Source organism: Agelaius phoeniceus, chromosome 5, assembly GCF_051311805.1.
Source record: "Agelaius phoeniceus isolate bAgePho1 chromosome 5, bAgePho1.hap1, whole genome shotgun sequence".
NCBI classification, from domain to species: Eukaryota; Metazoa; Chordata; class Aves; order Passeriformes; family Icteridae; genus Agelaius; species Agelaius phoeniceus.
The window spans coordinates 4876888-4904818 of NC_135269.1; the positions used below are offsets into that span (position 1 = coordinate 4876888).

The 27931-nt window shown below is 46.8% G+C and overlaps 2 protein-coding genes across 4 annotated transcripts; one reads left to right on the forward strand and one right to left on the reverse strand.

Annotated features, from left to right (window-relative positions):
* Positions 1-571: 571 nt before the first annotated feature.
* On the forward strand, positions 572-2363 carry TMEM121B (transmembrane protein 121B). The gene has a single exon (XM_077178181.1). It carries the CDS (start codon positions 681-683, stop codon positions 2220-2222), a length of 1542 nt encoding a protein of 513 aa, XP_077034296.1. The 5' UTR covers positions 572-680; the 3' UTR covers positions 2223-2363.
* A 3873-nt stretch (positions 2364-6236) lies between these two features.
* On the reverse strand, positions 6237-27744 carry IL17RA (interleukin 17 receptor A). Of its 3 annotated transcripts, XM_054631290.2 has the most exons (14): positions 27562-27700; positions 25406-25477; positions 21238-21262; positions 19262-19408; positions 17449-17573; positions 15919-16045; positions 14506-14553; positions 14261-14418; positions 13000-13074; positions 12189-12264; positions 12090-12104; positions 10763-10864; positions 9672-9740; positions 6237-9087 (listed from the first exon to the last, which is right to left on the reverse strand). In XM_054631290.2, exons 2-14 carry the CDS (start codon positions 25415-25417, stop codon positions 7595-7597), a joined length of 2472 nt encoding a protein of 823 aa, XP_054487265.2. In that variant the 5' UTR covers positions 25418-25477; positions 27562-27700; the 3' UTR covers positions 6237-7594. The 3 variants fall into 3 exon arrangements, with proteins under 3 accessions (XP_054487265.2, XP_054487263.2, XP_054487264.2); XM_054631288.2 differs by lacking the exon at positions 25406-25477 and having other exon boundaries at positions 27562-27744; XM_054631289.2 differs by lacking the exon at positions 25406-25477 and having other exon boundaries at positions 9672-9713; positions 27562-27743.
* Between the last annotated feature and the right edge of the window lie 187 nt (positions 27745-27931).

The following is a 27931-nucleotide window of genomic DNA, read 5'->3' on the forward strand; positions in this document are numbered from 1 at the left end:
AAAGGCTCTGTCCCATCATGGCAAACTGGGCAGGGCCCTCAGCATGTGGATAGGCTCAACTCGGAAAGCTGGTGGGATAAAAGACACTTTGATGAACAAACACACCAGACCAAATGTGGGGACAGATGAATGTCCAGCAGCACAGATGAGCCACAAATGAGCACTTCATTGTAGGCTCTGTGCCAGGCCAACTGGTCTTTGTCTTGGCCAGCCTGGAGAGACCAGGGGAGGCCGAAGCACTCCCGATGTTACGGAGCAGGTGCCGCGGGGCTGTGGCACGTCCCCGGGGGCGGCTCGCGGGGTTCCTGCGGGGCAGGACGCTCCCCGAGCTGTGGAAGGGGAGCATCCCGGGGGACAGGGCGGGGGCGCCTTCCTCACCCTCCCGTTGTCGCCCCCCTCCTCCCCTCCCCCGGCCGCGCAGCCTCTCCCCCAGCCCCAGCCCCAGCCCCAGCCCACCCACCGCCGCCAGCCGCCCGCCCCGGCTCCGGCAGCTGCTGCGGCTGCTGCTCGGCGCCGCCCCCGGGCTCCCCCGCCGCCCGCCGCCGCTCGGGCTCTCCGCACCGCTGCCGCCGCCGCCGCCGCCGGGCCCGGGGCCGGTGCGGGGGGCGGGCCGGGGGCGGGCCGGGGGCCGCGGCGCGGCCGTCGGGCCCGGCGCGCCGGCTCGGGGGCCGGGGAGGACCATGCACCGCGCTGCCTCCAACCAGCGCTCGGTCTCCTCCTCCTCGGGCTCCTTCCAGCCGCCGCCGCCGCCGCCGCCGCCGCCGCCGCCGCCGCTGCCGCCGCACGCCGCCGACCGGCAGCCCCTCTTCCAGCGGGGCTCCAGCAGCGGCGGCAGCCGGCGGGGCTCGGGGTCGAGCTCGGGCTCGGCGCGGGCCCGCCGCCCTCGCAGCCCTCGCAGCAGCGCCGAGGAAGAGGAGGAGGAGGAGGAGGAGGAAGAGGAGGAGGACAGCAGCAGCATCAGCAAGCCCCTGGTGCCGCCGCCCGCCACCCCGCTGCCCGCCGCCGCCTCGCCGCTCCCCAGCAGCAGCAGCAGCATCAGCAGCGGCGGCGGCGGCGGGAGCCCGGGCCGCAGCATGACGGCGGCGGAGCTGTACGGGGCGGCGGCGGCGGGCGGCGGGGCGGGGGGCGGCGGGGCGGCGGCGGGGGCGCTGCTGGGGCCCGGCGGGGCGGGGGGAGGGCGGCGCTGGGGCTTCCAGGCGCTGTCCCTGGTGCTGCTGCTGGGGCAGGGCGCGCTGCTGGACCTCTACCTGATCGCCGTCACCGACCTGTACTGGTGCAGCTGGATCGCCACCGACCTGGTGCTGGCGGCCGGCTGGGGCATCTTCTTCTGCCGCAACAGCCGGGCGCGCCGCCGGGAGCGGCCCCCGCCGCCCCCCGGGCCGCCGCCGCCGCACCCGTTGCTGCTGCACGGCCCCCCCGGCGGCCGCGGGGCCGGGGGCCGCGGGGCCGGGGTCCCCCCCCGAGGCGGCGACTTCGCCTACGCGCACCTCGCCTGGCTCATCTACTCCATCGCCTTCACGCCCAAAGCGGCGCTGATCCTGGGCACCTCCATCCTGGAGCTGATCGAGCTGCGCCTGCCGCTGGGCACCACCGGCTTCCGCATCACCCTGGCGCTCTCCGCGCCGCTGCTGTACTGCCTGCTGCGGGCCATCGGCACCGAGGGCGCCGGGCAGCTGCTCCTGCCGCCGCAGCCGCCGCCGCAGCACCGCGCCGCCGCCGCCTTCCTCGCCACCTGCCTCGACCTGCTCGACAGCTTCTCCCTGCTGGAGCTGGTGCTGCAGCCCGGGCGGCCGGCGCCGCTGCCCGCTCCGCTGCGCTACCTGCTCATCGCCGTCTACTTCCTCTGCCTGGCCTCGCCGGTGCTGTGGCTGTACGAGCTGAGCGCCGCCCGCCCGCCCGGCGCCGCCCGCCTCGCCCTGCACCTCCTGCTGCCCGCCGGGCTGCTGGACGCGCCGCTGCTGGCGCTGCGCTGCCTCCTGCTCCTGCGCTACCAGCAGCCGCTGTCCCTCTTCATGCTCAAGAACCTCTTCTTCCTGACCTGCCGCGGCCTGGAGGCGCTGGAGACCTGCTGCCTCCTCCGCCCCGCCGCCGCCCCGCCGCCCGCCAAGTACGGCCCGGCCGCCGCCGCCCCCGCCGCCGCCCCGCTGGCCCACGGGCTCTCCGACGTGGACGTGGGTCCCCACGGGTACGTGAACGCCTTGGCGGTCACCGCCCAGGGCTGAGCCCCCCGGGCCCGCTCCCGGCAGAGGCTCTGTCTCTGCGTTCTGCTCAGGTTCCCTCCGCCGTGGCCGAGCAGGGGAAGGGGACGTGGGTTTCCCTGTCAGACTCCCGTTCCCCTCCTCCCTTCCTTTTGGACAAACCCAGCAGCGGAAGCTCCGCACAAACCCGACTACCTGCAGGAGCCTACGGATGACGCTTGTCCCCAGAAAACGCACCGGTCCTTCATGACAAGATTTCTCCCAGTGCTTCTGCATCTCCACTGTCTGGAGGGTCCCACTCTTCAACCCCCCCCTCCTGCCCCAGGACATTGTGTTGCTTTGTCACCGAAAAGGTTCAGTTTTTTTCCTTTTCATCCTCAACAGGGACCAGTCCATTTTGTCCCCTCCTTTAAGAACTCCTGCTGACCACAATAATGAGATGCAAGAGGGGCCTGACCAGCAGGTGTTGCCTCCAGGTGTGGGAAGGACAGAAGGAAGCATGCTTTGGTTTCCCTAGGTCGTGCAAAGCTGCTGCCTGTGTTTCCCAGGCCTTTGTGTGCCAGCTAAGGAACCTCTGGAAGCACGCTGGCCACTCGGTCACTTCAAGCCCATGAGCCACCTTCTCCTAGCCAAAATGTCTACCTCTGTGCTTCAACCTTTTGCATCTTACATTGACTTCACACGCTAAAGAAACCAGTCCAGCATGGACACAAACCAGGGCTTAGGCCCCATTTCATAACCACCAAGACATTTATTTCTGGTGAGAACAGGGTTTACAGCAGCCTCCTGCTGGCATCCCCAGGTGCTGGGGCTCTCATTTCTCTGTGAATATGCATGTTTACCGAATCAGCGTTGGTTTTCTTTTACACGGAACATAGGGTCTTCCTTTACACAGCCAGAAAGGCTGGAAAATTTCCTCTGGCCCCTTTCTATGCCTGCTTGAGAGAGCAGAGATGGGGCTAAGCCTGCAAAGTGCCCCCTCTCCAAGGGCAGAGCAGAGCAGAGGACGCTGGCACTGCTCGGGGTGGGCTCCATGCTCAGTGAACCAAACATTTCAGCACAGAAAGCAAAGTGCTGCAGGAGCCCTCGGGGCAGAGGGGCTCTGAGCTTTGGTGAAAGCCCATGGATCAGCATCCTGTCCTCTGTGTGCATGTGGGTTAGGGTAGGTGGGGAAAAATTGTTAGTAACCTCTCATAGGAACACAGTTTTCTTTGGTTTTAAGCTCCATGAATGTTGGGTGGGGTTAAGGCCTGCTCTTCTGCCTGGCTGCCGCTGCTCCTGAAACCAGCCCATGGAAGGAGGAGCACACAGACCACGTCTGGAGGAAGGACTTTGCCCCTCCCAGGCTTATATTTTGTTATCTGGGCAAGGCTGCAATAATTGTGAAAAACAAGTTTCCTGTTGCAAGTTTTTTTTTTTTTCTTTTTTTTTCAAGCTGTCCTGATGGGAAGGGGAAATAAAGCACAACCAACTGCTACCCACAGCAGGACTGCAGGTGCAGCCCAGGCTTCTTCCGCACACACATTTATTCTTTCTTTCAGGGCTTGGGCTTCAGAGCCTCTGCCCCACCTTCCTTGTCACAGAGTGGGATCAACTGCCTGCTCCGGTGGACTGCTACAACAAAATGTTTACAGTCTGGTGACTTCCAGCTCCCAGAGGCAGAAGTGGGGCTGCCATGGGGCTCTTCTCCCCCAGCTCTCGGTGGCTGATGGGTTTTGAGGGGCTGGAGAAGCCCCATGAAAAGATGGGTCAATAGTGCTGTTCTGTTCAGAAGTGCAGCTAGCATGGGTGACTCGCTGCTCTCCTCGTGCCAAACGGAGAGTTGGCAAAAGCTAGGCTTAACTTTCCCACCAGTGCTTTATTTTTAACCTGAGCCCTTACATGGGCAGTTGTGTGAATTTTGGCCAGTGGCCTTTCTCTTCGGTAACTTCTTCTTGTCTGGACAATCTTGGTGCTGTGAGTGACTGTGATTGTAAAACTTGGTACTGTGAACTTTTCCTATGTGATGTGAAATGTGTTGAGGGGATGCTAAGTTCCTGGCCAAAGGAGGTGTAATTACAGGCATATTACGCTTGTACAGATATTTGTTTCCTTGCACCTTCCTTTCTCAGCATTAAATAGGTAGTGGAAGCTCAGAAATAATTATTCAAGAGAGAATAAGGTGACACCTGAACCTAGGACTAATCCATTCTTCAGTCAAACAGCTGAAAGGAAAAAAAAAATCCCCAACCAACTTTGCTAAAAACAAGCTGAAGGAGAAAAAAAGCTTTTCATCACCAACTACGTTTGGCTGCTCCTATGGCCAAGTTCCCAATAGCACCAAAGTGCTAATCCCTAATACACTCAAGCATGAGCATAGTTGAGACATCAAAAGAATCACAGCACAATTATTAATGAGTCTTACTTCAGTACCCCTTCATAGCCCATAACAAAGTTGCTGTTTCAAAAGTGAGTGCCTTTTTCCAGTTAGGACGTTATTGAGAAAAATGGCATATTTGAAATTTATCTGGCCATGGCATTTTTAACCCATTGGCAGTGAGCTCACAGTTCAGATTTTTCCAAGGATGAAAAGGTTGCCCGGGACACACGACCCTGCAAAATGACACTTGTGTTGCATAGAATTCCTTTGTAGAAAAGTTGTTCTTTGTGGTGCCATGGTTTCTAGGTTGTTAGGAAATGTGCTGTTTGGAGAGTGTTAAAGCTCTTGTAGTTGCCTATACTGAAGCCCCCTTGCAACTAAAAGGGCAGCTCTGCTGCTCCTGCAATTAATTACTACGAAAAAACATTTAAAGATCTTCAATGTCTTGTTTATAAATTTACTCCTCCTCTTGAATTCCCTCCTCTTTGGTAAGTGAGCTCTTGCTTCCTTAAACCTTTCTGTTTGCAGAAGAGAGCTGGTGGTACCACGGAAGTGCAAACAATACCTCTCCTGATGCACCTTGCACAACTCCCGTACATTGTGCCAACATTCAGTTACTGAACAGGTCAGTAACACTTTGCTGAACGAATTTGTGCCATACTAAGACACAGGTCCCTTGGGATTCTGTTACACAACTCAGTTATTTAGCATTTTACTGCTCTTTGTTTGCTATCCTGACAAAAGAGATGACTACTCCCAGGAGGGGAAATGGAAGTGAGAGATAAGGCCTGTGGCTGATGGACACTTGGCATCCCCCTGGCATTAATCAGAACTTGTATTTTTTAAAAAGCAAGATTGTTAAAATAAAATTAGAAACTTGTGACTGATTTTGTTCCTTTTTTCCCCTCCTTTGATTCTTGCTGGGCTATTTGATTTTGTATTGAATAGGGACCAACAGATGTGTTAAAGTTACTTGTTTTCATCATACTGGATTGGTAAAATAGCGTCTGGATTCTCCCTTCAAACAAACTTTTTGTAAGTGAAAGGAAATTCTAAGAGCTGTAACACCAAGGGAGTTATTTGAGACGGGAATGAGTAAGGCAAGGAAATTCAGATGACACTTCTGAGCTTCCTATTTAAGTGATTTATAGGAATTTATACCACTTGCAAAAGACTCATGGGGGAAAAAAAATCAGATTTACATGTTAATTGCTGTAAGATAAAAGAAACTTTTAGAAGTGGGATCATCAAGATGGCAATTACTGACATAATCTGGGAAATGGGTTCTCACTGGAGAAGCATTGAGATCACAGCTGCCTCTTGCTTAGCTCTCTCTGTTGGGTTAGATTGGATTCCTGTTGGAGCAGGAAGGCTCCCAGCCTTAAGCCTGGATCCCTGCAGGGACTGTCCCTTTGTTATTAAGCTGTCCTAAGAGTCCTGCATGGAAATTACAAACAATTCCTTTACCACTCCTTCTGAAGGGATGTAGGGATGCTTCCCATGGCTGCAGGCCCTCAGCTCTGTCCAGCTCATCTCCATACTGTGATTTGCAGGAATATTTTGACATTCATGAGCCAGTTCAGTTCTGGCTCAGTTTTGCCTCAGATTCCTGTAACAAATACTAAGAACTCAACATAAGGAGTTAGGCAGAATTGAGGACACAGAAGTATTTAACTGAATATATCCAAAAAAGTATTCTTCATTTTAATTTAAGGAAAAAAACCCCACAGGTTTGACACAAAATTATAAAATACACACAATACAAAATAAATTGCAAGAGAAAAGAATAGATTCTTTCGAAGACATTAGATTTTAAAAAAGCTGAGATAAAAGATTTTTTGACAAGTAAAGTTAGATGGATGAGAAAACAACAAAGGAAAAAGGCCTGGATGTGTTTACATCTCACAGGTTGTTATCCAGTGATAAGAAACAGGGTAAATGCCAGCCTTACCATCACTGCTCCTGGAAGATCAATCCCTTAGTCTGTTCAGCATTCCACTGTGGTTAATCTGAACTACCTGTGCTTGAGCTTAAACCCACACAAGTACATCTTACAGTGGTTTTTGCTCAGCCTCCCTTAACTCAGATTTAATTTCCACTCTAAAACAGCATCTGCTGAGGCTACACTTTATCCTCCTCCAAAACAGTCCTTTATTTCCTTGTGTGTCACTATCTGTATCTTCAGTTCACATCTTCCTGGTGCTAAGATATCCAAAAACAAACAGCACTGCAGCAGTGTGTCACAGAATACACCAGATTCCCCTGATTCTGTATTCAGCTCCACATTTCTTAAAACTGTAAAAAAATCCCAAATTCCATTTCTTGGTCTCCTCTTCCCCCTTCACTACTGTTGCTGGTTTTCAAGCACATAGCTCCCAGTAGAGAGGCAGGAAGAGTTATGGAGACTCTCAATTTAAACATTTATCCCACTTATTCTCAGCTATTCCACTTGATTTCCAAATGACCATGGAAATGCAGCTGCAAATGAATGATGAGTGGGGAAAAGAAAATCTTAGGCACATTTATCAACCAGGTAGAGACAGCCCTAATCTAGCTGAAATTTAAGGCATATGTCTTTAATGCAGTATTTACAAGGAAATGTTCAAAATGTGTACTAAAATGGCAATGCAAATGTCACCATGTTATCTAAACCTATTTTCTAAACCATGCCTGTGACTTTTATCCAGTGCAATAGAATCAGCACAGCTGGAGAGCATTTTGAAGGCACAAGTGGATGAGCCACAGTAATTTTTCTGCCATCCATCAGTGAGAATTCAGAGTAATGCTTTTCCCCAAGGAACAGAAGCACTGCCTGTTCTTTCACAGGGGTGGCCAATACTCCTGGCTTCTCTCCACAGAGGAGCAACATTCCACATGTGCTGGGCAGTGCTGCATCCCAGCAGCACAGGAAGGTCCCAGCACTAAGCCATTTACAATGCAAGGACAAGGATAGTGCTGGAAATGCAGTCTCAGTGCTGCTCTGCATGGGACCACCTTCCATCCCTGTATTTCAAACAGGGCAGGTCCCAGGCAGAGCCTAAGAGTCCTCCAAAGACTGGTCAATGTCCATCACCTCTGCTGGATAGCTCCAGCTAGAGTGCCTCTGAATGTCCTGGAAAAACAGCTGCTTCTGGAGGCTCTTCAGACTGTTCAAAACCTCTGGAGAGAGCTCGTGGAAGCCCCCCTGTTGTTCCTGATCCTCCTCCTCTTCCTCCTCCTCCTCTAGAAGGTCCTCAGGAGGCAGAGGGGAACATCTGGAGATGTAGCCCTGGTCTGACTGCACTGACTGTCTCTGGTCTTTGCACTGGTCATCAAAGACCAGCAGGTGCTGCTGGTCAGCCTCCCCCTGGCAGAGATATGGCTCTGAAGGGAGGACACTCTGCTGATAAAGAGGGTACATGAGTCCATCCAGATGGTCACTCAGCTCATCTGACAAGTTTGCAGGACTCTGGTCAGCTGCTGAAGCTTCAGAGCCTTCGTGGAGGATAAGATTATTCCTCATTGGAAAGCTTGTCTCCAGAAGAGGAACTCCTTCCATACAGTCCTCATTGCTCAGCACATGGTGACTGAGTATATTTCTACCTTCCATGGAAGAGACTGGCTCCACTACCTGAACTGGAGGAACATCCATAGGAAGGACCACAGTCTGGGAGTTTGGATCCCCACATGGATTAAGCTGAGGCTGCAGCTTGCAGCCTGTACTTTCACCTTCATGCACGTGGAGGCTGATGGTGTAACAGGGGTCAGGCTCACGCAGGTGCAGCTGGTGTTTCACAATTCCACCTGGTTCACTCAGCAGTGAACCCACCTGGCTCTCTCTGCTCAGGGAATGCAACTCTTCATCACTATCCAGGCAGATGGTTTCACTCTCAAACCAATCTGGGTGCTCAGTCTGCCAGCTCTTGAACTTCTCTATGGCCTCTTTCAGCTTCCTCCCACTGGGGGTATCGATGTAATTTTCAGCTGTGATTTCCTGGATTCGATGGATCCGCCCAGGTTCAAACTTCTCCAGATCCTGAATCCGAAAATAAATATCCTCAAACTTGTCCATCAGTTGGTATCTGGACGTGACATTGAACAGATCAGGTATATCTCTCTCACTGCTTATTCCCTCGAAGTAGCAAACTATGTACATCCCAAAACAGGCTGGCTTCTTGAAATCTGGCAGGATCAGGTTCAAGGCTGGGGTGAACAGGTCTCCCACTGGCTTTTGCTGATCTTGCTTGAGACACACAGGCTCACTCCCGAGCATGGCCTGCCACTTGGCCTGGGTGCCCCGAGAACACAGGATGATGATCTTTGAAGACAGCTCTTCCATCTCCTTCTTCTGCCGCGTGAGCCAGGGTAAGGGCCCCAGCTCTGAGATGTGGTGGTCCTCCAGCAGATCCAGGGCCACAGCAGTGCCACAGACTGTCATCAGGAACTCAGCAAACTTCAGCACCACGTCCACGTAGAGCAGGTGATCAGCAGAGTACACGATCCAAACCTTCCGCGGCTTCAAGGGTGGCAGGGGCAGCTCGGTGTACGGTGCTGATGGAAGGCAGGAAAATGTTAATTACAGCCACAGTCCCCAAATTGTAAAGGTGTGAGTCAGCACTAATCAGCATAGCAGGCTATTAACAAAACTTTTAAGCTTTAATGCCATTTTGGCAATGTATGTGGACAACATCTCATTTAGTAAATTTAATATGAAAGTACAGGCACAGTGAAGCTGTGATTTATGATAACGCCCAGATGATTCATCAACTTCCACCTCACAAAAACACTGCAGCAGCTTCAAGAGGTTTGCAAATATTGCTGTATTCTCTGGTGGAGACCTGAGTGCACCCACCCCAAACCAATCTGCTGTTGCTATGGCCTAGATGATTAGCAAAGCTCCTTCTGCTAGTACAGCCTTGGCTGGGTAAAAAGTCTCCCCGCATTCCAAAGCAATTACCTCCCATCTCACAAATACAGCATTTCAAATTCCGTATACAAAGCTTCTTTTAGCTAAACAGGCTAACTTTTGGTTTTGAAAAGCATCTACAGAGTAGTTAGAGCCAACAAAAGCCCCTTCTGGGCAACAGTGTGAGACCTGCATAAGAAGTGCTTGACCAAGCACAGTTGCATCTTACCAGCTTGCAAATGGTCATGGTTGCATTTCCCTCGCCGGCGCTCTGGAAGAGAGAGAGTCACTGTCAGTTCTGAAAGCATGAAGTAAGATTAAATGCTTAAAATCACACCACCTTCCAAAGATTAGGTTAAAAAAATAAATCTTTAACTGCGTGGGGAGATAAAGCTTTAAGGAGGGAGAAGCCTAATAAAAAAAACATACTGAAAGATTAAAGACTCTTCTACAGCCAGTTCTTGCTAAATTTTTCCTTTGAGAGGACACAATGCACTCAAAATGAACTTTCAGCTTCTTCCCCAAATCGTGGCAGTCTCAAGTACAGAAGCCCCAACTGTCCTGTGACCTCTCTTTAAGGAAAAGAGGCTTTTAAAATATGGCTTTTTCTTAAGAAGCTTTAGTCACTTCTTCTCTGAAGAGGTGACTAAAATGTCCTTAGCTTCATCTTACAGATGAATTTGATGTTAAGAAACTTTCCAAAAGATTGCCAATTCTTCTTCTCATGTAAAAAGAAAGCAAAACAAGCAGTGAGTTACACAGCTTCCCTGAGATAACTGCCTCATGGCTGCAGCACAGAAAACTAGGAGTTAGCCCTTAAGTACCCAATTTTCCAAGTTGCTCGATGCCTCTGTCCTGTTTTTTTCCTTCCACTTCAATTGAAAAACCTTATCCAATCTCACAATAGTATAAAATTAATTTTTCAGAGACTTTGGGGAACAAGAGGAAGACTACAGTGTGGACAAACAGGAAGCTTCTGTTCAACAACACTCTTATGCAATGCAGGGGAAAAAAAGTGCAAAAATCTGCAGGAAACAAAGGGCTGAACTACGAAATTCCTTTTTCCCCTCATGACCTCTGAAGTGCTATGAACGTGGAACATGAGAGGACAACCTGTGGAAGGCTTTACTTATCTAGAGGATGGAATAAGGACATTGCAAGTCCCATAATGTAAAACAGAAGATGAGATAATGTTAGGCATTATCTCAGTGGCAAGGCAGCAGAACAGAAAGGAACTAAACCACAATAGGAATAGGTACAGAAGGAGAAAAAATATTCTTTAGCATTGGATTTTTTCTTCCTGGCTGGTATGAGTCTCACCTGCTCGTTTTTTAGTCATACACAGCACAGCTGTGATGACTGACCCCACCAGCAACACAGAGATCCCAGTGATACACCAGTAGAGCCATATCATCATATCATCTGCAAAACAAAAACACCTCTCAGACACAGTTCCACCAAAGAGCAGAAGGTCCTAGAGCAGCAGAAGCCAAGGGAGGAGGCTTTGCTGAGCAGACCAGTACTTGCCCCTTACAACCCACAGCCACTTCTCCAAACCAATTCCTGCTTGCATGGTGCTGCTGTACACCATAAACTTGCTCCACACAAAGAACCATATGTGCAGCACACTGAAAACACAGATCAAGAACCTTCCTCTAAATAGCAATGTTTACCCAGCTTTGACAGGCATGCCGCCCATGTCCTGCCTGTTCATGTAATCTAGCTTAAAAAAAAAATAAAACATCCCTATTTTGGGTCAAGAATTTCAGTTTGCAGGTGTTTTTCCTTTTTAAAAAAAAATTTAATTTTGGGCAAAAGATCCTTACAGGTGTTGCAGCCAAAAAAAAAGATGTCAAATCATTATGCACAAGTTATCTTGACATTCATAAAAATGAATATATGCATGCTATTCTCTCCAAAAGCTGCTTTATATTATGCAAATTTTTTAACACTGAGCAAAGTGACAGAAAGTATTTTATATTAAGACTCTTCTTGTCAAAACTGCTTCTCAAAGAATTCTATGCAAGAGAAGTGTCTCTCAAAAAATTGCTCTTTAAGGTTCACACTGCATACAAATACTTGCCTCATTAAATCACGGTGAAGTCATTCTTAGCACAATTAATTCTGAACTCAGTGTTACAAGGGGACTGTTAAAGAAATTTTAGACACCAGGCTCTCATCTCCATCAGAGAGATTTACTGCACATATTGATTATGATATATATATATATACACACACCTGGCTGGGTGAGCTTGGTGGCTCAAAGAGGGACCCTGAACAAAGAAATCCCTGAACAATTAAACCCTTATGACCTAAACTCCCCATCCCTCACATGACAGTCCAGACCAAGAGCATTATTAGGCTCTGGGGTCTCCCTGCTCTTCACTGGTTTGGTGCTTTGTTACCAAGTGGTTGCCACCTGCTGATTTTCACATCCTCTGAGGTTTCAGTGGGAGCTTTGGTGGGTTCCAATTATGGTTGGTACAGTTCATGCACCACTTATGGGCTCTCCGCTATTTTCAAATAAATAAAATTTTCAACAGTGATGTTTCCTGCCCATTGGGTCATTTTCAGGAAGGATCATTTCTCATTCTACACAACAGAAGAGCAGCAAAAAAAGTTTCAGGGTGTTGCAAGAACTTCTTACCCGATGGTTCTGTACCTGCAAAAGACAAGAGTTATGTTAAAAATTCAGTTCTCAGCTGTAAAACAATGGGAATCTAATTCACAGAGAAGTGGTTCTCACTTGGAAGTGGTTCACATGGGATGGAAGCAGAGTGTCTCAGACAGTCTGTGCCACAGTTTGCAAAGAATGGCTGGATCTGCAGTTGAAAAGAATCCAAAAAACAGAGTTATTCTTAAAAGAAATTTTGCTCCCTGATTTACTTTGTCCCTGCCTCAAGGTTCCTTGTATTTTAGGACAGAGACACAGAGTTCTCATTTCCCTTCAGAAAACAAGATTAATCAAGAATTCTTACACCACACATGACAAAAGCTGTCAGCTCCTGAGGTTGCACATTTGCCATTCTCACTCCCATAATCTCTGACTTGGCAGCCCTGCACTAAGGAAAAGCCACTGACTACAGAGAATACCTGTTGTCATCTTATGGCAGGGGTTCCATGCTGTTGTCTCCTTATCACAAAAGTGTCACACCTTCCTGGTGTTTCTCGTGGGCAGCTCCTCAGAGCACTGACTCTTTCTCCTTCACAAAGCAGCCACTGACTCCAGTTCCCTTCTCAAGGGGCCACCCCACTCTTTTATAGCACTCTTCTTCTCATTGGCTACAGCTGTGGCCTGTTCCTAATCTTTGATAATTGGCCCAGCTGCAACTCCTTAGGGGTAAGATTGCTTTCTACACCATCTTTATTTTCTTAGATTCTATCCCCCTACAAACACCTATATAAAAATTCTTTCAGCCATAATATTTCCCTGATGCAGGTAATTGCAGATTAGCCACTCTCAGAACAAAACACTGTGAAAAAAACTCCTGACATTCCTAAGGTGCTCACTGCCTTGACTGGGAAGGAAGGACACAGGGACAACAGTGTGATCCCACCTGTATTTTGTATCTGCAGCAAGCTTTTATGTTCTCTATTTTGATTGTGACATTCACTTGCTGTTGCAGTCCATCCTGCAGAAATCAGATGCAAGTTATAAGGGAAGGAATAAAACCAAATGAAAGCAGGGAAAAAAGAAAAAGCTGACATGAAAAAATGGAGTGGTTCAAAGAAGCAGAAGCTATTTTTTTTTCCTTTTGAACAAGAAGTCCAGAGAGAACAGAATGGGTAAAGGTTCTGGCCCCACCTCTGCAGCTGTCCTGTGTGACAATGCAATTGAGACAACAGGCCAAGATTGCACAGGTAACAGGAAATAATTAGGGATGTACCTGGTACAACTTCAAAGGAGTTAAAACTTACATTTTCTTAACAATGTAGATGTCTTCAGCTCTGTAATGTGTAAACACTAACAAGCCTCCTTGTTTAATTAAAAGCAGCTGCCAACACTACTTCTGACACTAGAACAGGTAAGTAAGTTGCCCTTGCTACCTGCTGTACACAGTCAATATCATGATAACCTAATTCTTCACAGTGATTAGCAGATACAAACTCCAAAATGAGGTGTATTCCCTTCCACCAGGGAAATACTCACACAGCTGTCCCATCTGTGTCAGTAACAGCTTAAACTTATCAGTGCAGGCAGTACTAAGGGTTTTAAGTGTTAAGGAATAGAAAGATTAAACAAACTGAATGCCAACATATCTGCCCTCACACAAGGAAGGGTGGAGAGTGATTCCAAATATTCACTATTTCTCCTCCCTCAAATGCCTGGAGGGAAACATTTTTTATATCAGAACACAGTCTGGACACTTTAAGATTCTCAGCAACACAGACTATAAGACCTACAGAAATTGATTCTCAGCTTGAATGAAGCATCTGTTAGTAAATCACTCATTCTTTATCTAAAAGATTTAATTAACACCTTCCTGTGATCATCTTTGATAAAGTACTTCAATGATTTATTGAAACTTTGCATCTCAATTTTGGTTAATTTGCTTAGTCTTAGCTCCCCAGGCACTGGCTCGAAAAAGGTAATAAAGCTCAGATAGTCAAATACAAAATTTGACTTTGCAGGTGTTTATAGGCTGCTTTATACATTATAAAACCTCTTTTTTTGATCTTTTACCTACCAAATTCCCCTTTCCAAAAGCAATTAAAAAATAATTCCTTGAAAATTGTTGTTCACATGTCCTGGTTTAGCAAGCATTTAAGATGTTTGCCTAAATCTCCAGAGCAGGTGTGACCTGGGAAGGGACTTACCTCAGTGAAATCCTGTGTGGTCATTTTACACCTCTTCTCATGCATGTAACTGGCCACATGGATTCGGTACCTGGCTGGCTCCATCCATGGGTGGAAGCTCACAAGCAGAGTTGTATCATCTAGAACTTCACCCTGGATCCTGGGCTCCCACAAGCTGCCTGGAAGCAGGGCAGATATTGTCGTGTTTCTCAGCTGTCAAACATTCCAACAGAGCACCCATGTCTATGTGACTCAAGTATTTTTACCTGTCTTGATACATGGGATGGTTCTTCTCATCAGAGAATCGCTGCAGTCTGCAAGAAAGACCATCAGTAGTCAGTCAGAAACATTGTAGGTCCATTTAGGAAGAAAACACATTTTTTATCAGAAGTCAGAGACCTAACCAAGGTGTCCTAAATGAGTAGACACCTTTGTTCTAAAGCAGTGACAAAATTCTGTAGAAGAACAGTACTGGTTTCCAGTCCACTCACTGATGTCATGGGGTGTTTGGTTCTTTTTCTTCTCAGAACCAAAAACATACCACACTTACTAGTACAGCAATAATGTAACACTGCTGCAGAAAGGGTCACAATAGTGGAATTAAAACCTCATATTCATCCCCACACCTTGTAATCACACCTCAGCAATAGATTTTTTCAAAGGCACTCTGACACAGGAAAATCAGGAGGCTGGAATCTTTCTTAATCCTGAAACACTCCTCCACATTTCTAATTCCCTTTATTTAGCAGATTGGCCCTGCTTTTTGGGACTTGCTTCACAGTTAAATCCAGAGTTACATATTCAACATTTAGCAATGGGGGATTTACAACTCTCAGCCTTAAATTATGCCTCTCCTCCAGGGTTTGGACAAAGGAAAAGTAACAACTCCCTGCTTAGACAGTTGAGATAAAACATTTCACATCTCAAATTTCCAACTTGCAAAGTTACCAATTTAAACTTCACAAAGTTTACGGATTTACAGTGTCTCTGTAATTCATGTGTAAGCTCTAACCAGCAAAGCTCCCTGCAGCTGCTGAGCTTAACACCACGCATCAGGCTTCTGAAGAATAGTAGAGGATAAAAGCCAGGAAGTTCTTAGTGTGAACAGGCAGAAGAAAGGGTATGAGGGCTGAAAATTGAGTGATCTCTTCTCCTTTTCCAGCTCGCATTGGCTGACACACTCCACACTTTGCCATTTTATAACTACAAAGTCAGGTTGACAACTATGAGCAAGTTAAGAAAGAACTTAAGAACCAGTTTTCAAGATCTGTATGAAGCACCAAATATTTATGAAGCAGTCAGTGCAGCCAGAGGGACTGCAGATGCTCAGCAACCTTGGGGAACACAGTAAAAATTCTTTTAGTGATAGGAAAACTTTCACATCAACAAGAAAGGGTCAGACACCCAGCACTACCAAATTTCTTGGTAAATTATGCCTAACTGTGCCTTTGAAATTGACCTTCACATGTCTAGGACTTAGTACTAGAAGCCAAACTTCTGATTTGGAAATTCTGACCTGTAATTCCAGCTGCATCAAGCTGAGGGGCAGCTCTGAGAGATTTTAAATTAAGTAAAAGCAGCAGTGATGTCAGGCCCACAAACCCCCACATTCCTGCCAGAGGTCCACAAACCACCACGTTCCTAAACTCAAGGCCTAAGTGAACTAAATCACCTCTTACCAGGCATTGTGAGAGACGTGGACTTGCAATTGTAGTCTCCATTTACACCCAGTTTGGGCAGGTGATACACAGTCACTTGGTAAGTCTGGCCAGGCTCTACTTCAAAACGGTCAAAAGTGAAATTCCACTGAAAACAAAACACATCCACAAGGACTTTAAAGGACAATTTAAGCACTGAAATTAACAGCTGACTTGGCCCTGTTCCACTGTGTTCCCTCATCCCATGTAACCCTTTAACTGAAGCTTGACTATGAAAAATTGGAACTCAAGTGTATTAAACACACTTGTCTCTTTCTCTGTCTCAATTCTTCTGTTTAGAATTAGTTCTTTCTTGGGATCTTTGAGCTGATACAACAGTCTTACGCCAAACCGTTGTGTGGAACTTCCACCAAACTACATTCTGAACTGAGAAGAGACTAGAATAAAATATGCAGTTTCAAGATGGAAATTTCAGTCTAGTACGAATTTTGTAGCACTTTGCAAGTGCTAAGCATTTAGAATTGCACTTATACATATGTAGTTCTGTACCTGGCCATTCCATACATATATTCTTAAATCTATACTGTCTTCTGCATCAGCAATGCTGTGCAAATTCTGGGAGAGGCACTCTGGGATAGTGGTATTTGGTAAGTGGCAAGCTAACTATGGCCAAATTCTGTGTGGTTAAGGAATGGGCTCCTTACTGTTTATATTCCTTACTGTTGTAGATGCTCAGCACTTTTCTGATGAGTTCCCTAGAAGGAGTATAATCTGAATGACCACCCACAAGGTTAGTGCTTTCCTCAACAACAAGAGAGTACAAGAAAGAAGTGGAAGCAATAGTAAGAGTTGAGTTTAAAAGCTATAAAATATCATGCTCTGAAGCAGAATGCAAGAACCTGTCACAGACATGTTTTATGAAAAATCCTTTCCTTAGGACTTTTTCTCCTGAGAACCTGAGAGGCCTCAGGAATAAAATGTAAACACAATAATTATCTGCTGCTGTGCAATGCAGCAGGTGCATCTGTGATTGGTCTCATGTGGTTGTTTTTAATTAATGGCCAATCACAGTCCAGCTGTCTTGGACTCTCTGGTCAGTCACAAGATTTTATTATCATTCCATTCCTTTCCTTTCAAGTCTTCTGATGAAATCCTTTCTTCTATTCTTTTAGTATAGTTTTAATATACCGTTTTCTTTTAATATAATATATATATCATAAAATAATAAATCAGCCTTCTAAAACATGAAGTAAGATTCTCATCTCTTCCCTGGTCCTGGGACCCCTGCAAACACCACCACAAGAACCCCTACAATGATTTGCTTTAAGCAACCTCCTGAGTGATGACACAGGCCAGGCAACTAAAAGCAGCAATTCTTAAATCCTGAAGGATGGGCAGAGTGACAGAGAAATGGGAAATGACAGCAGATCTCAAGTCCAACACAGACTCTAAGCAGCCTGTACTTTTTAATCAACAACCTTGCCATGAAACAGTGAAAGCAGGAACAATTCCACAGACTAGAAAACATAATTTGGATCCCTCTGCACTCACCCGGCCTCCATCTGGACGGACCTGAAGAGGCAAATTGTTCAGGAAGTCAAACTGGGCACAGATCTGCTGGTTGCTGCTGACCTGCATGACGGCGAGCTCGGCCCCTTCCAGAGAGCGGATGCTGGCTGCAGGGACAGAGGGACAAAGCTGCTCACCTTTCTCTCTCTGCCCATGGAGAGGCTGCAGCCCCCACAGAGAGCACTGCTGTGTCTGGCCTTGCCACAGTTTAACTGCTTGCAGGTGCTGAGGATCCCAAGGTGAAGATAACTGGCCATGGGAAAGGGAGCATGCAGGGCTGACTAACAGCACTCAGCCTAAAGGATGTCCTGCATGGCAGAGCTACATCTGTGCAAATGAAGGAGCAGAGGAGAAGGTGACTGCATTCTCCACACACACCCTGGCAGTTCCACAGATGTGGTATTGTGCTGAGCTCTGCCTCTCAAAGCTGCCTCGTGCACCTAAGTAGTAGGTAGCCTGTAGTCAGGCTGAACAGGTCAAGTAAGTTGACTCAGTGTTTCCCTCAACCTTCTGCTGAAACAGGCCTATGTTAGTGCTGATTTCCAGCCTTCCAGTGATAAGAAATCTGTCAGATAGCCAGGGAAATTGTTCCAATAGTTAATTACCTTGGCAAAGCTACATCTGTGCAAATGAAGGAGCAGAGGAGAAGGTGACTGCATTCTCCACACACACCCTGGCAGTTCCACAGATGTGGTATTGTGCTGAGCTCTCTCCAAGCTGCCTGGTTCAGCCTGGGTGCCAAAGCAAACATGCCTTTGCTTTGGTACACACGGTCCCAGTGAGAGAGCAGACAAGCACAGGTGAGTTCAATGACTGGGTTACCTGAGTCACACCTGCTTCTACACTACCCTGGCTAGAGACCATAACTCTACAGCCCTCAGACAGCCCCTGCAGAAGGAAGAAATAAATGTGTTTAATTCTGTCTTAAAGCAGTGCAAACCTTTGGACAAGAGTATGCTAGGGAAGCATCATTTACAGACAAACAATCCAAGATTTTTGGGGAGTGAGAAAATGTGACTTATTGACAGTCATTTAGGCTCCAACAATGAGACAATTATTGCTTTACCAAGGCGCACAAAGACGAGATTACACCCACCAAACAAAATTAAACAGCCAACCCCTCCACTTTCAAAGATCTTCTTTCATGACTTGAAATCATAGTTCTCGTCTCTATCTGTTGGAACCCTGGATGCTGAGAATTTTAAACTTTCTCTGCTTAAAGGCACAGACCCACAAGAGAACACTGCATTTGACCTAGGCTGTGAAGAAGCTTCCAAAATTGATGGATAGCACTGGGATTACAGGTGTGTAGTTGTTAGACGTGTGTGATATCACAGGGTGGAGAACTCAGAGTTTGGGATTTTAGAATATAGAAATAAATATGAAGCAAAATGGAGGTTTTAGGGTGGAGGCAGGTTGTTCTTCTTCACCTTCTTCTTCATGGGTTTGGGTGAGGTGTTGTAATTGGGCAGAAAAGTCTGCATTGGGGCTTCCAGGGATCAGTTATTGGGTTAAAAGGGAAAATGATCTAGGTGTCCTTTCTTAACTGGATAGTTTAGTCTTAAAAGACTTTGTAACAAAAGGTAGTTAGCCTTTTTGTGCCTTGCTAATGAAAAGCTGCCAAACTCATGGTTGTGAAACTGTTTTACTGATAAGAAATAATCAACAGCTGAGTCTGAACATGAATTACTGTCTCAAGTGCCTTCAATCCAGACCCAGAGAAACCAATATCTATCCTTACTACATCACACCTTTTTCCTCTGCTCCAGGCTCAAATTAAACAACCACCACTTACCATCTGTGGCCACTTTCCACTCTATCTGAAGCACAGGGACCAGTTTTCCATCCTCCTTACGGAAAACATCAGAAGAAACGTGGAGACTGCTTGGAGCAGAGGGAGTCCAGGCAGCAACCTGCAGCCAGCTCGACTCCATGCAAGTGCCTGTCCAGCAAAGGAAACCCACATTTAGACTGGGGCTGAGCAACCTCTGCTTAATTGCAATTATGATCTGCTCTCTGAGTCAGGTTTAATCTGAGGGGAAAACTGGGTGACAGACTGCTTCCAGCTCAGAAAGTTTGTTTTCTGTATGGAAGTTCTCTGTAAATTGCCTGTAATAATCTAAACTTATTCTAGTAACTTCCACTTCCTTTTTTCCTTAAAATCTGTTAGTACTTGTCACTGTCAGTGTAGTCAGGCAAAACAGATCAAGTAAGTTTACTCAGTATTTCCTTAAACTTTCTGCTGAAACAGGCCTATTTTAGTGCTAATTTCCAGCCTTCCAGTGATAAGAAACCTGTCAGATACCCAGGGAAATTGCTCCAATAGTTAATTACCTTCCAATAGTTAATTACCAAACTGCTTTTCCTCAAATTTGAATATTCATCTGAATTCAGCTTCCAACAACTGCCTGTTATGCCTTGCCTAAATTAATGAGGTCCCTGGACATAAAAATAAACTGTGCTTGTCAGCAGAGAGTTAGGGAGAGCTGGTCCTGTAGCATCATCAGAAAGTGAAATCAGGTATGACAGGCATCAGACAGACATGATCCACTTAGGCTTTTGTAACGTGTTTGACTTCTCAGAGCATGTTAAAAACAGCACAGTCAGGCCCCCCCTAAAGTACACTTTGGGTCTGTTTTGATGGATATGTGATGGAAACAGGGGAAAGTGGCCACTTCAGTCAAACAGTATAGCTTTAGGCTTAGGAGTAATTAGACAATCCTCAAATGCTCATTTTACAAAAAATATCTACAAAAAGCCTGACAAGAATAAAGTACCTTTCAGTAAAGAGTGTACTAAACACTAAAAAAACCCCAGATTTCCCCTAGAGCAGAAAAACATAACAAGAGCCATAAAGCAGAATTTAAACTAAATTTTTAACCTAGGCAGCATTTTTATGCTGGTGCTGCAGTTTGGCTTAGCCACGTTGTCAAGCTGTATTCCAGTGGCTGTGTGCCAGTGGGAAATATCCAACCTGATCCCACCCAAACCCTCTCCTGCCAAGGAAGTTTTAAATCTAGTTATTTTCAGCATAGTCCTCTCCCTGATTTGGCAAGCCAAACAAAAGCACACTGGTACAAAAACCCTTGTGTCAGTATGACACAGGGCTGGGCGCTGAGGCAGGAATGAGCTTGCTCAGAACAAGGGCTGTAAGGGAAAGCCAAGGAGCTCTGCAGTGCTGCCCAGCTGCCTCCAGGCTCCAAATGGACAATTTCAGAACGTTTTGCTTTTGTTTTACAGAACATTTTTCACAACATTACCCATAATTATATTAAGGTCTTGTAGAGGCATGCCATTGCTAAGACTTGACCCCTTACACCCAATAATTTACATTAATTGCTCTCAACTGCACCCCTCTATTCCCCTTTTTTAATTCTAGTTCATACACTAATTTTTCATCAAGTACTATCATAGTGGCTTGTAATGAACATTTACTTGTCCTTAAATTCCCATTTCTTTAAAGATTGATGATTCCAGCTTTAAATAGAAGCTAAAAAAGTTGGGTTGGGTTTTACTCATGCCACTCCTTCCCCCAAACTCTATCCCAAAAAAGACATAACTTTCCATTCCTCTTCTAGCTGGAGCTTATAATGGATCAAAGTGTAAACTCCCAAAGCAAGGCATGATAGCAGTGCTTCCCTTTACAACTCTCTGATTCTAGCAGGAAAAACAGGCTGCATGAACCCAGTTAAAAAAAGAACAAAAAAAAAAAAATAGAAAAAAAGCGCATGATCTGATGAGAAAACTGCAACAAAGAAAAAAATTACTTACTATTTCTTACGAGACAGATTAAATCCTGTGGGGGAAAGAAACAAGAATATTACTCTCAGAATAAAACTGACAGCAACTTGCTTCTCCTCAGTGCTGGGAGAGGGGCAGGACAGAGCACTTCAGTGATGCACACAAATTAGAAAAATTAACCATGATGGAAACACGGGGCTGAGCTGCTAATCAAACAACCAAAGACACAGAGCATGCAACTTGGGCACAATTGATGTGACATCTCTGAGAGCATCCAGTCCAACCCATGACCAAACACCACTGTGCTGAGGAAAGGAAAATTCATCAGAATTAGACACTTTCTTATCAAGAATAAAGATGCCCTGATCATAAAGAAGCAACCAGAAGCTATGTGGGCTCTGCCTGGCTTCTCCCAGTTATATTTTGATTACACTGGAAGGCCCCATGGTCACCAGAGAGAAGCATGTCAGCTTGCTTGCTTAGTGTGAGAAGGAAGCCTGAAGCTGTCACTGGCAGGGAAAATCAAGAGGAGGGCCAGGTTTGCTCTCACTCATTTCCTGTGCCATGACAAATAAAGCTGGGTACCATGGTCAACCATTGCCACCATAGAATTCATTTCAGTGGAGCAGGGAAGGCAGCTGGGTTTTGAACTCTCTACAACTTCCTAATGTCAACTGCAAATGTATTTGGGGCTATGTCCAAGGGTATATTTCCACTTTTAGGGAAGGGTGCTTGAACAAGCCAGCTGTGCCTTTTTGGTAATGAAAATACCTCAGAGATCAATGCTTACGTTTCTGCTCATGTATCTGTTCCTTGGAAGGAAAGCAGGAAGATTTGGCATTAATCCTCATGCTTATATAAAGAATAACACCTGAAAATCTCTTCCAGGCTTTTGCTACACAAGTCACAACAATACACACAGGTATAAATCCAGCCTTCAGGCACCCTTCACAAGAAACACATCCACACTCCAATTACTGCACCACAAATGCAGCCAAGATAGAGGTGTATTGAAAAACAGCACCTGCAACCTAAATCCTTCAGTAATGGAAAAGAAAAAAAGAAAGAAAGAATAAAAGAAATGAAAAGCAAAGAAGCAAATGCTGATGAAACCAAACTGGCTAACTACAAACACTGGAAAAGAGAAAAATAAAAATTGTGAATGCCTGTATGGAAGAACAGATTAAGCTATGAAAAAAAACCAGACCCTTAATCAGACTTTTTAAGGTAAATTATGTGGCCTGACAAAGCCCTTATGTGAAAAGGTGCAGTGGTTTTATCTGAGATGGAGTTAATTTTCTTCACAGCAACTGCTACGGTGCTTTCCACTGAGGGCAAAGAGTGAGTGGCTGCTCTGGGATGAACCCTCAAAAGGAAACAAAAATCACTGGCAACCAACCATAGGGATTTTTTCTAATGTAATGATTTCTGTTAAAGCCCATCACTTAATATTCAGTCATTTTGTCCTTGTTCTACTGCAGTCATCAGCAATTATTGTACACGGCATCACAACAAAGCCCTTATAGAAAATATAAGGCATTATCAGCCTGAAAAGCAGCAACAGCTGCTCTCATTTGAGTGCTGGTGCTCTGTGTCAGAGCTGACAACACATGTGAGGAAATGCTGCATTTCCCCCTTTTTATTAATGATCAATATGAATATTGATCCAGCCACAGCGTACAAAGGGATCCTCTCTTCCTCCAGGTCTATTATCCCAGGTGAAGCCTTCACAAGGATGTTCCCAGCTTTGATGAGGCTGTTGTGCCCTTTCTGACATTTATTAAAAACTCCAGAGCTCAGTGAGGAGCCATCTGTCTGTTGATGAGGATTCAGAACTGACACTTGCTAATTAAAGCCTTTCTTATCTTTTCAACACTGGGTTTCTATGGGGAAACAACAGTATTTTATCTGGTATTTTATCACCAACAGTATTTTATCACCTTTCCCCAGCCCCACTCAGAGTTTTCAAGGGACTACCTACACAAGTGCTTTTCCTGCCCTGTACTAACCTGCTTACCTGCTGTGCCAGCAACTTTTTTTTCTGTGTAGCTGATTATACTGAAGTGTTTTAAGCTGCCATCAGTTAGTCAAGCATTTAGCAGGTCTGCCACAAGAAGAGGGAAAGGATTCTCCCACTACAAGGCACCAATTAACTTCTTGGTCCTCTCCCTTCCCAGTCCCCAAGCACTACGGGGATGACCCAAGAGCTGAAAATGCTTTTGAGAACAACTCCTCCACACAGGATGTCCTCACTATTGGCATAAAGAAGCAAAGATAAAGGCACACTGCAGGCAGAGGTTTCAGAAGCTCAAGGAAAGGCAAGTCCTAGAAAGCACTTGCCATGAAAACCCCCATCTCCTTTTTGCAGAGTACCCAGGTGAACAGGTCTGGGCATAGCTGAGGGCACACTTTTATACCAAAATGTGTAACTCCAGACAACGACATTCAAAAGCCAGGAAGCAATCAGAGCAAAAGACCATTTGGTTTGCAGCACACTAAGTTATCCACTGTCAGATCTGCACTGGCTCCCTCCTCAGCACCTGAGGGAATACTTGCTGGCTTCTCCTTGTAAAGGTCCAACCAACACAAAACCTTACTTGACGCATTGGCTCATCCAGAGTACATTAACAAAGCTCTGGACAGCAGAAATATTTAACCTAGTTTCCCTACTCGAGTGTGCTGTAATAGAGTTAATTTCCTTCCCAGTAGCTGGTATGGGACAGAATTTCGGATTTGGGCTGGGAACAGTGTTGATAACAGAGAGATGTTTTTGTTCTTGCAGAGCAGGGCTTGCACAGGCCATTTCTGCTTCCCCAACACCCCTGCCACCAGCAGGCTGGGGGTGCAGGAATCAGGAGTGAACACAGCTGGGATTGCTGACCCCAGCCACCCACAGGGACACTGGAAGGCATCAAACTCAGCAGCTAAAGCTGGGGGAAGAAAGATGAGGAGGGGGATTTCAGAGTGATGGTGTTTGTCTTCATTGCTATGCACGATGGATCCCTGCTGTGCTGGAGGCAGCTGAACACCTGCCTGCCCAGGGGAAGTGGTGAAAAACAACTCCTTGTTTTCCTGTGCATGGCTTTTGCTTTACTTATTAAATGGTCTTTACCTCAACCCACAATTTTTCTCACTTTCACCTTTCTGGTTCTCATCCCCACTTCCATGGTGAAATGAGTGAGTGAGTGAGTGGCCATGTGGGGCTTACTTACCAACTGAGCTGAAACCAGGGCTGAAAATCAAAGCTACAGACATGGGAGGCATAAATATGAGAAGGAGATGATTTTGAGGTGATGCTGAAACTATTCTCAGCAGGACAGGCACAGTCAACTCTTGTCTACTTGCTGTATTTTCACAAAAAGTTAAGCAACTGTTTCACTCTTTTTAAATGATTTTTGTTTTGCTTTTGACATTAAAAAACCCCCCAAACAGACTATATGCTGTGGAGAATTCTAAGAATCTGAATGAAATAAACCTGGGAAACTGATTAACAGCATCATCCCATAACAATTCAATTAAAGTAATGGGAGGCAGAGATTTCCCAGCAGGACGCTGTGGTAACTAGAAAGAAACACTGGGAGCCAGGCAAGTGTCCAGTTTTCCTTTAAGGAGTAGCTGCTGAATGGGAAGGGCTCCAGCTTTCCAAAATCTGCCTTTCACCTTTGAACCATTCTATGTATCTTCTGAGGCTTAGATGATTTGAAGTTTACTGCAGTTTCCCTTTTCTAACTCCTTAGCAAAAAGAACCAGAGATTAACACATTACAGGCATGAATGCTGAAGGATGATTTGTTTAAGGCTTGTAGGAAACCACCATCCTTTACAAAATTGTTTTAATTTTTTAAAGCATTTTTCTCTGCAGGTTCTGACTTTTTATCTTGCCCTCATATCAATTCTCAGCAAAATCAAATCCAGATTCAAAAGTTAAAATTTCTTCATAACAATCAGTTCTAAAGTTGTCTTTATAATATTTTCATAGTTTTGATCGGTAACCCTTTTTATGCTGAAGTTCAATAGTTTTGATCCTGAATCCTTTTTCATGCCAAGGAGTCCAGAAATACTTTACCAGCACTCATGGGTTGATCATGGGTTATTGTTAACATCCTGCAGCAGAAAGATGCCACAGAGGGGAAGGACAGAAGTCAGTCAACAGCAAAATGAACAATTTGCAAAGGAGAGCAGGGAAAAGCTGTCCTCACATGCACCACCATGGCTCATCTTCATGGGAGATGTTACATCAATTCCTCTCCAGAGACTTCCAGTGAAGCAAGCTGGCAAGATAAATTTCAGAGACCAAACTATGTACAGCTATCCAGCTCCTCAAAGACAGCAGGGTTACAACCACTGCATTCCTCCAGGACCCCCAGGCATGCCACATCCCACAACAGCTACAGCACAACAACTGAACACAGTGATTTAACACTTGATGGTGAAAAAACAGATGAGTATTTAAGCTGTGGGATGTTTTTTTCCCCCTGCACATAGGAAAAAAAGCCCCTGCAGATGACATATACAAGCAATGGTTACTGGTGAGAGCTGGATTTGCAGCTGTGCTATTCAGCCCTAGTTTGATGGAGTGGTGGTGAATAAGGCCCATTAAGTGCATTTTAATAAGATGAGCTATTGACAAGCATTTATTTTTCCTTAGAGGTGTCTATTGATACTGACTAATATGACACTTTCCCTCCACCACTTCATCTCCCAAGCAGCCCCTGCCTCATGAGGGTTTTGCTGAGGAAGCTGCCATGGCTCAGCCTGACCTGCTCCAGAGCTCAGCAAGAGCAGCCTGAGCAGGGTGGGTTAGACAAAGGAAGTGGCACTCACCCACCCTGCTCAGCTGCAGCTCTGCCTCTGAGCCACGCCACAGCCACACGTTGGGAGGGAGGGTTACCAAATCACCCACTGAACACAGCACAGCCCACAGAAAGGGAAGGGAGAACTGTTTTCAACTGCCACAGCTTCAGTTGGTGATGGGGCTTTCTCCTATGTGAGTCAGCAGCTTCAAAACTGCTTCAGGAGGCTGCTCCTGGGCTTAAGCTGACTCCTTTTTCTTCAGTCTATCTGCACTTTGGAAATTGGCTTTTTACTAGAAAGGGCCAACATAGCATCTCTTTCACACAGCATGTAGCAGCCCAGCATTCACTGCTCTGTGTGCACACCAGAGCACGGGGCAACACAGCTCCTCTGTGAAAGCTGGTGATGTTCTGGTGAGCCCTCCACCCAGTTACTGTGGTCATACTTCCTAAAAAAAGAGGGACAGGCAAGACAAAGTCAGTCAGAGCCCAACCATCCAAGGACTTGCAGAGACTCTTCAATATATTACTGTCAATCTCTGACTAACAAGGTTTGGGATATCATGGTTTTGTGAGATGCCTAAGCAATATTGTAATTTTCCCTTTGCCAAAGTTTACATTTTGTAACTCTACAATGTCCAGCCTAAAGTAAAATTGCAGAACTGGTCTGTTTTCTTGGGGTCTCTTTAAATAAGAGGGAAAGCAGCAGAGCAGAGGTCTGGTAAAACAGGGGTAAGGATACAGTCAAACATTAGGAGAAGTGCAAGACTAGACAAAAGACAGGAAATGTGAACAGGAAAAGATTATAGAAGCTTTCACCCCAAAGGACACATTTTGTCTATACACTCTATAGCTGTACCTGACTATCTGTCTTTTCCAGACTGCTGAAAGTACACCATGGCATATAAAGCTTAGACAACAACTGCCCATTTTCCTGCCTCACTGCTATTGTTAACAGAATTAAAAAGCAAAAGCAGATCTCTTCCACCTCCTACACACTCTGAAACAAACAAAAAAACCCACACCCCAAAACAAAACAAAAAAACGACCAACAAAACAAATCCAAAACAATCCTCAAAAACCACCAGAGAGAGTGACCAGCTCGGAGTTCCTACTCAAAGTTCGCTCATGTTGGTTGTTCACTTTTTACAGCGCCGCTGCATTGGCAGCTCCTGTCTGGCCGGTTTCACAGGGAGAAAAGGCAACCAAAACCCGCCTGCTCAGAAACCTCAGGCACATGCAATGTTCAGTTCCCCGCGCACTCCCAAACCCCCCTCCTCTGCAAGGAACTGGTTAAAACTTTTAGGACATTGGGCAACGTCAGTTCTTAGCACAGACTCACATCCTGCTCGGGGACTGCGGCCGCTTCCCGCACGGCTCAGCCGCGGCCGCTCCGAGGTGCCGGGGGCAGCAGCGCTTCCCCGGCCGGGGCACCCCAGAGAGGTGTGCGGTGTTCTCCGGGACACCGACACCGGGACACCGACACCGGCCGGCCCCGAGCCCCGTCCCACCACCCCGGCTCCCCGCGCCCTCCCGGCCCCGGCGCTCCCGGCTCCGCTTACCGGCTGCGAGCAGGTGAAAGGCGGCGCGGCGTCCAGCAGCAGCCGCAGGGCCGCGGCGGCGGGCGGCCGGGGCAGCAGGAGCGGCAGGAGGAACAGCAGCAGCGGAGGGAGCAGCCGCGGCCCCGCGCCCGCCATCGCCCCCGCACCGCCGCCCGGCGCTTCCGGGCTCGGGCCGGGCGGGGCCGCACCTGAGGAGGAGCCGGGGCGGCGCGGAGCGGGGCCCGCCCGCCGTGTGGGGCCTGGGCCGGGCCGGGCCGCGGGAGCAACGAGCGGCTCCTCCCCGCCGGGAAGAGCGCCGGTCGTGCGCTCAGCTTGGGGTCAAAGAGCCAAACCTGCTTCGAGCTGGGGGTCGTGTTCCTGTTCGCGGGTC